The following is an 8482-nucleotide window of genomic DNA, read 5'->3' on the forward strand; positions in this document are numbered from 1 at the left end:
AGTACTTTTATGACTTTCGGAGTGAAGGTTATAAAATTATGCATATACGTGTTGCACCTAATTCAACGACACATCCAATACTGTAACCCAATATCTAATTTTATCACATTTTTTGATTAAATCCTCTACCTCACAATATGTTGATTGGGTTGGAAATAATAATAGTTATTGTTGATATTTTACTTAAATGGTGCAGCTTTTTGACAAATGTGACAAATTATGTATAGAGTATAAAAGAGGAGCATATAACGAATTCACAGTTCTACAATTGGTGGGTTCTCGATTTTCTTCTTTTAAAATCAGTCTTAGCTATTATTGCTGTGGGTCTGCTGCAGTGTCGTCTCGTCTGATTGGGAGTCCGATGCTTCCGATAGCACTTGAAAGCAGCACATTTCCTGTCTGCACAGGAACATGCGAACCACCGGTCAGGCGGCAGAATACGGAATAGCAACACAACCGCTGGTGGTGGCTAGTTTAGAAGACTATGTTTTAGTGGTTAGTTATCGGAACCTGGTCGCTTATTATTCTCCTAATGGAATATGTGCTTAACTGCGTTTGTCCAAAACTGCGCCATTGGCTGAGACTCTTCTGTCTATAACTACGTTAAACTATCCAGACACCGCACGTCGACTCCCTGCATCTCGCCGGCTGTGTTCAGTTCCTCATCTCCGGTATCGGTTGTCTCAATGGCGGACCCGGCGGAACCAGCACTGGGAAACGTGGGGGAGGAAAATACGGAGCGTATCAACGACGCAGAGCTGGCGCTGAAAGGAATCAATATGCTTCTCAACAATGGATTCAAGGAAAGCGACGAGCTCTTCAAGACGTACAGGTCTGTGCACGTCATCAAGGATAAAGGCAACCTTCTGGTGTCTGTTCTGGCAGTTAATAGTGATTGTTTTAGACACATTTCAGTCGTACTGTAATACGCTCCATAGGGCATTGCTAAATGTTAGGACAGGTGTGTCTAATGTCTCCAAACTGCTGTCAACCACCTTAAGTATAAGCCAAACCCCCAACATTGTTGTCACGCCTGCAGAGTGCAACACTACGGTGTGGTCGCCAGCAGGATTAGTTAAACTTGTTCCCCTGAACAAATATCCACACCCGGAATGTGACTGATGCTCCAACACAGTCTAATGACTGAATGTTCTTTCTGTGTACCGACAGACTACTGTAGGCCACTTGTTGTGACCATCTCGTGTATATGTTTCCAGTGAAAAGGTGCTTCGCAGGTTTACTTTTCTGTCATTACACTTCACTGGCTTTCAGTTACTTTGAACAGGTTTGTCTGTGCAGATTCTCAGTCATCCAGGTCATAGTAAGCTGAAAACAGGTTTGAACATGTTTGTGTTAAATTTGTCATTTAACCAGCCTCCATACATCACAACCACATATCAGCTGGTTGGCTGCAACTGCTGAGGCTCGTTTTGCAGAATCAGTTGGCATTTGTAAAGATTAAACTGTCATCTTAACTAGTGGGTTTCATCCCGAGGCGGTGTCTCCCCAGTCTGTTTGTATGTGAGACAATAACAGGATTGTTCTACAGACAACCTTTTGCCTTTTCTTGTGAATCAGTTATACATTTTTTACCTCTTGAGGCCCTTTCAAATAAAACTGAGGGGGGAAAAAAATCACTTTTTGTTTGCCCCCATTATAAATGGGTCACTAGTAGACAGGATTTTGTTTTAATGGTTCATAAGTCTAAAAGGTTGGGGCCCTCTGACCAGAGCCAACTTGCTGGTTGCAGGATTTTGTCGTGCTGTGCTGTTATTCCCAAGGCTGATTATCTCTGGGATGGATTTGCTTTCAACTTGAATGTTGATGCTGCAGAAGGGCAGCACCTATGTGTCCTGACCCCCCAGGTGGAAGCTTAAAGGTCACCTCTCCCACTAATTGCGGTTAGCACTAGGTGCCATCCTGTGTTCATTGCATCAGCAAAAAAGACTAAGGAAAGTAAAAGGCGCTTACACAACAACTGAGAAGTGACTGCCTGTATTACCCAGTTTTCTACTGGTGCTGTTAAGTTGTCGTTGCATGCTAAATTATGGACGTAGGAGATGAAGTATAAAGAGGTTCAGTCTTGCTCCACCACCAATCACCACCATCCGCTGAAATCACCACATCTCTGTGAGTCAGGTTACGTTTGCAGTCACCTTTTGCCTCAGCTTGTTCGTGTTTTCACAGTGAATCAGTCCAATTGCTGATACACAAAACAGACTTGACACAAACTCTAAGGTCCTAGAGATGATTATTTTGGGGCAATTACAACCTTTTCTATAAGAAAATAAGTTATTAGAAAATTTCAGTCAGGTTTTAGATGACAGCATAGCACAGAGTCAGCATTACTCAGTTTTAAGCATTCTTTTTATTGGTTGATGCTAAAACCTCTGTTTGGTTGGTGCTTTTAGGTCTTACAGCAGCGCTTGACACTGTAGATCATGCTGTTTTTAATTTATCGCCTTGCCACTACAATGCTTGTTCAGTACGTCTCTCACTGGCATGTTGTATACCTTTTCTCTATCCTCTGTTTCAGGAATTACAGTCCTTTGATGAGTTTTGGGACCAGTTTTGTGAGTTTTCTGGTGAGTCAAGAAGCAACTTCAACACGGTACAGTTTTGCTTTTGGTTCAGATGCTGACTAAGATCAAGTTCCACTTGAAGGAATTTCCCTTGTGTTCCTGGTGGATGCAGAGCCATTTTCTATGTCACTACAGCAGAAGTATGACTGACTGAGTAAAGGTTTACACTGGAATGATATTTTTATAATCATTTTTTTAAGCCAGATTTATTTAATTATTGCATTACATTAAATTAGTTCAGCGTTTGCTTCAACAAGTGTGTTCATACTTAAAAGAAACAAGAGCCGGAGCTGGAGTTTTCAATAGTATCACAAGGTTGATTGGTCAGTTTGTCTTAACTTAACTACATGTGACAATTGCCAATATTTTAATTTAAAAATTAAATCACAAAAAAGTTCAAATTAACTTTTTGTTTCATATTATCTGCTTTTAATATTCCATAGGCAATTCTCTCTTCATATAGGAAAACTACAGGAGTCCTACATATTGTATGAAATCTGAAACAGAAGACTGGGTAGTAGAGTTTGATTTTGTTTTCGTGCTTTCTAGACTCCAGGATTAATCCCAGGTGCAGTCCAGGATTACTGGATGACTAGCATTCTGGCTATAACTGAATACAGTGTTGTCTGTTTGCAGAATGCCATGATGACGTTTGAAGAGGAGAAAATGCAGATGGCCTTCGAGGACCTGAAAGCTACAGAGAGGCTGTGCGAGAGTGAAAACACTGGAGTCATTGAAACCATTAAAAACAAGATTAAGAGGAGTGTGAGTAATATCAACAACACCACTTATGATAATGGATTGTGTTCTTTATATGATGTTTATAGAACAAACAGTTTGCCTGAAAAGGTGCCACAGTGTCCCAGTTTGCTTATTAGCTTGCCAACAGGTGTTGTTACATGCGTGACGTATTTGTGTGGGCAGGTGGACTCTCAGAGGTCGGGGGTGGCAGCAGTGGACCGACTCCAGAGGCAGATCATTATTGCAGACTGCCAGGTTTACCTTGCAGTGCTGTCTTTCATCAAACAAGAACTGTCAGGTAAGGAAACTCATAGTATTTGTTGGTTAACTATAAAGAGTGTATGATAATGAACTTTGCAGTTCTGTAGTTGAATATTACAGGATGGAAAACAGGATTAGTTTTTTTTGTGTTTTTTTTTAAACATTGTTATGTTGTTGCAAAGGACAGCTGTCTCTATTTCTCTGACCTCCACTTCAATCACCCGACAGGATACATCAAAGGAGGCTGGATCCTCCGTAAAGCCTGGAAGATGTACAATAAGTGCTACAGCGACATCACACATTTACAGGAGGGAAGCAGAAGAAGGGTCTCAGAACAACAAGCGATGCCGCCTCCATCTCTGTCGTCCTCCTCTGACCCGTCCAAGTGCAGCCGCTCATCGAGTCCCCCCCAGAGACCTGACGGCATCAGCCCAGAGGCTCTGGATCGTCTAAAGGGTTCAGTCAGCTTTGGTTACGGCCTCTTCCACCTCTGTATCTCTATGGTGCCACCGCACCTGCTGAAGATTGTCAACCTGCTGGGCTTCCCCGGTGACCGTCTTCAAGGACTGTCAGCGCTCACGTACGCCAGTGAAAGTAAGGACATGAAGGCCCCCTTAGCTACGTGAGTATGTGAGTGAGTACACAAACAGCCATAAACAATATACAGTAGTAAAGTAATAGAAACATGACTACTGGAGAGAAGTGCTGTCATGCAAAAATGTAACAAATTATAAACTATTATGACTTTGGTAGAACTGTTGTATTATGCTGCACTCATTTTTTTGTGGGCCTACTAAACTGGTAACTGAATGTATATAATATAGAGATCCATAAAAATATGTATATTATATCAACCTAATTATCTTTATCAAAAAGGAAAGTTTTAAGCCTATTCTTAAAGGTAGAGAAGTCTTAAATTTGATTTTAAAGTGTGCAGCAACCCTGCTCTCCTTGATGGGATCTCTGTATTTATATAGTGTCTCATTACAGTGTCTGTGCTTCCTTTGCAGCTTGGCCCTCCTGTGGTACCACACAGTAGCACAGCCCTTCTTTGCTCTGGATTGCTCAGACACACAGTCAGGCCTCATGGAAGCCAAATCCATCCTTAAGCAAAGGGAGGCTGTCTACCCAAACTCCTCCCTCTTCATGTTTTTCAAGGGCAGAGTCCAACGCCTTGAGGTAAGTACATGCTAAAATTAAACCTTATCTTCTCATCTGTGGCAAATTCTTGTGACTTTAGAAACCTATGCTTGGTTTCACTGAAACTGCAACTCACCACAAGTTCCCCTTTCTAGTGCCAGATCACTAGTGCCTTGACATCCTTCAGTGATGCCTTAGAGCTGGCCTCTGACCAGAGGGAGATTCAGCACGTGTGCTTATATGAAATAGGTACTATATTCCCCTCACAGATTTTAAAACACCTCACTTAACGCTAGTCTGCATCATAATTTCTGATAGTTGAACATTTTAGGTTGGTGCAGCATGATCGAACTGAACTACAGAGAAGCCTACAGAGCCTTTGAGCGACTCAAGTCAGAGTCTCGTTGGTCCCAGTGCTACTACGCCTATTTAACTGCAGGTAATACCAGTTCAGTTGAATTGGGTTTTAATGGCATTTCTTTTGACTTCTGTATTGGCCCCTAACTTGTATGACCGAAAATGTTATGGTGTTGTATAGTTTGCCAAGGAGCCACAGGTGAGCTGGAGAGAGCTATCACTGTCTTCACGGATGTTAAAAAACTATTGAAACGCAAGAATAATCAGATAGAGATGTTCTCCTTGAAGAGGGTATGTATCCAGCTGATTTTGTACCACAGAATGCAACCACAATCAGTGATTCATGTGTGTATATATATATGCTCACTTTTTAATCAGTCTGAGAAGCTCAAGAGCCCCAGTCTGTCCAAAGAACTCTGCATTCTGTCTGTGATTGAGATACTTTATCTGTGGAAAGCTCTGCCAAACTGCTCCATCGCCAAGCTCCAGGCAATGACACAAGGTACTCGGCAATTAAGTGTTTCATTGATGTCATAGATACTGGTGTGAGTTTTGTTTGCATTATTGGATATTTTGTATCTTGTTGCAGTCCTGCAGGGGATTGATGATGCCTCCTGTGCAGGCCTGAAAAACCTGCTTCTTGGTGCCATAAATAAATGTCTTCATAATACCAAAGATGCCATTGAGGTATTCTCATCAGCTGCACTTAAAAGGGTTCTCATGTTTAAACGGTGTATTCCTTACACAACAACGAAAACTGTGGCGCTAATACTTGCCTCTCATTTCCACCGGCTGTGGCTCTGTCATGCTGAGATGCGGTTTTGATCCATCTTCTGTGTGGCTTCATCCCCCCCACCATGAGCGGCTGTGGAGTGGTTTACTGTGGTGCTGATATTTTGTTTAGGCTAATTTGAAAGTGTTACCTGATTGGTGGGTTGAACTTCTGTCAGAAGTGGCACCTGTCAAAAATAGACTAGATGCATATTTTCTTAGCAGAGTGGAGAGCTGCATCTGGGATGCTTTGGAAACGCATCACAGCTGTGCCTGGTGGAAATGAAGGTTTGGAAGAGATTCTATCTAGTATGTCATGACTTTATTTGTTTGCAGTTTTTCCATCTGGCTATGAGGGACGAGGTCGGTCATGTGACCAACTCTTATGTGCAGCCCTACTCCTGCTATGAACTGGGCTGTGTGCTGCTGAGCGCCCCAGAGGTAAGTTGCTTTTGTGTCTACAAGTGTGGGATAGAGAGGGAAATCGTCTCCCTTATCTGAGATGGAGAAGTACTTTAGTCTGAATATTTAACTTTCTTTTCCCCTCAGTCTGCAGGGAAGGGCCAAATGCTAATGCTTCAGGCCAAGGTACAGTAGGTTTCTCTATCTGCTTTATTTTTCTTATTTGCCATCTCACCAGTCAGGGCCAGATCAGTACACTCACTACCTGATCAGGCGATTGCATAACAAGTAAATATGTCAGTAAAGTCCATTGCTTGGTTCCCCTTAAAGTCAGTAAACAGAGTACAGTATGTCAGCTAGGTATTACACTAGAGCTGATGGCAATACGCCATCTTCAAAAAAAAATAGTGGCAGCAAACTCTGTAGGCCATGGATGTAAAGTGGGTTTGTGCATCCATCAGTAAAGTCATCTCCCACTCAGCTGCCTGACCAGGAGGCTCTGATTTAAGAAATTTGTCCACCACTCCTGAAAGTGAGCAAACACAGTCACAATTCATGTTCTCTCCCTGTGTTGAGGAAACGGGGGATGTTCTGGGCCCTGAGGGAGAGGGCATTTGCATCATTTGACAAAGTCACGACGCAGCAAAGCAGCCCATATCCCATATCCCATCCAGTGAGCTGACTGACTAGTCTGGCCCAGAGTAGCAAGTATCAACACATTTTGCGTTAAAGAAAAGTTAGCTAGCTCCAAAAGACTACACCAGCTGGTGTCTACACAGGTACAGTAAACGGCATCTGCATAGCCAGTTGTTCACTGGGTGCAGACTCACCCATCTAAACTGTGTTGGAGATGTCTGGTGCGGTAGCAGCAGATCTCAAGTCTCTCTGCTGCAGCTGGAACAGCCAGCTCTGCATACCTAAGCAGATACAGTGCTGTGATAAGAGCACCGTGGAGGAGCTGAGCAGTCTGCTTATGTTTAAAGGGATTGCTGCTACCTGATCGGGCAGTGAGTGTATTGCTGACTGGAAAGGTTGTTAGAGGGCAGAAAAGCAGCAAAACAGTTTACTTACTATTGTCTCTTTTCATGGACTGTATAGGAGGACTACGCTGGGTATGACTTTGAGAACAGGCTCCATGTTCGTATTCATTCAGCTCTTGCTACTAGCAGAGCTGCAGCACAGCCTTGACAAGTGTCACCTGCACCTCAGAAAGAACTGGAAGAAAGTCTTTCACAAATCCACAGCATAACTTTGGGCACTTAGGTTTCACTGTTAATTTATTTTCATGTTCTGAGCCAGTGTATCATTTTAAAATGTGTGCAATAAATGCACTAAATATTTTATGGAGGAACAGTTACGTTTTACTGAACTATGTACTGCACAAATGGGGATTTATAGTTTACATTTCAATTTTCAAACTGTGCCAGTTAAATTGGCCTAGAATCTACAAATTAATTTTAAAAGTAGTTTTACTGCTTACACAGAGGGTAATCTTTTCCTCTGGTTCTCAGAAAAAGTAATGTTAAAGTATTAATAACAAAGCAATTGGAAGCCTATGACTTGAAGAAGTTGATAATTATGTGGTGGTTGTTGGCAGTGACATTTGGGCTATAAAGGCATTGCTAACCCATAGGCATGAGCAGTAAACAGTTTTTAGTGTAGCCCCCTTTTTTAAGTAGATTTGCTCATGTAAATGTTTTGCACACAAGTTTTAATACTGTGCCAACATGTTGTGCCACTTTTAAGTGACCTAGATGCACAGTGCTATTTGATGTAAACTGATTCTACTTTATATTTGTTTTAAGATAATAAAAGTAATATTGTAAAATGTAAATGCTTTATCCATCATGCCTGATTTAGGTTTTTTTTAAGGCTGAACAACAAAATGTATATTTTTCTGAAGTGATTTACAAAGTAGCTAAGAAATACCACTAGTTTACTCTTTTAATAACTTAACAAAACAACAATAGTTAGCATCAGGGAAAATTAATTGCACTTAGGGTTGTTCTTTAAAGATGCAACCAACATTTACAATAAAGCACTGAATACTTCAGATTTCTGTATAGCATTTTTCCCCCTAAATATGACACGTTCTTTAATCAGATGTAACTTTTACTGCACTTCTTGAAAAATGTGATAGGGTTAATGTCTACACACATTGTCTATTGCTTTTAGATTTGGTTGTAATGTTTTGTGGTTGGGAAGAGGATTAGGGCCACTGTAAAAAA

The 8482-nt window shown here is 41.6% G+C and overlaps 1 protein-coding gene across 1 annotated transcript; it reads left to right on the plus strand.

The window, feature by feature from the left end:
- Positions 1-353: 353 nt before the first annotated feature.
- Positions 354-8049, plus strand: LOC109957781 (tetratricopeptide repeat protein 39C-like). Its single transcript, XM_020595932.1, has 14 exons — positions 354-832; positions 2537-2585; positions 3219-3347; positions 3507-3621; positions 3813-4206; positions 4595-4763; positions 4880-4973; positions 5056-5163; positions 5263-5372; positions 5460-5583; positions 5671-5768; positions 6189-6293; positions 6402-6440; positions 7353-8049. Exons 1-14 carry the CDS (start codon positions 687-689, stop codon positions 7440-7442), a joined length of 1770 nt encoding a protein of 589 aa, XP_020451588.1. The 5' UTR covers positions 354-686; the 3' UTR covers positions 7443-8049.
- Positions 8050-8482: the final 433 nt, after the last annotated feature.

This window comes from Monopterus albus, unplaced genomic scaffold (genome assembly GCF_001952655.1).
Source record: "Monopterus albus unplaced genomic scaffold, M_albus_1.0 scaffold28.1, whole genome shotgun sequence".
Lineage (NCBI taxonomy): Eukaryota > Metazoa > Chordata > Actinopteri > Synbranchiformes > Synbranchidae > Monopterus > Monopterus albus.

What these genes read in the sequence shown, in the direction of transcription:
- LOC109957781 (XM_020595932.1), top strand. Translation starts at nt 687, where the DNA reads ATGGCGGACCCGGCGGAACCAGCACTGGGAAACGTGGGGGAGGAAAAT. An exon ending in GCAGAGTCCAACGCCTTGAG is followed by an intron (nt 4,764 to 4,879) that starts GTAAGTACATGC and finishes TCCCCTTTCTAG; the next exon opens with TGCCAGATCACTAGTGCCTT. An exon ending in TGCTAATGCTTCAGGCCAAG is followed by an intron (nt 6,441 to 7,352) that starts GTACAGTAGGTT and finishes TGGACTGTATAG; the next exon opens with GAGGACTACGCTGGGTATGA.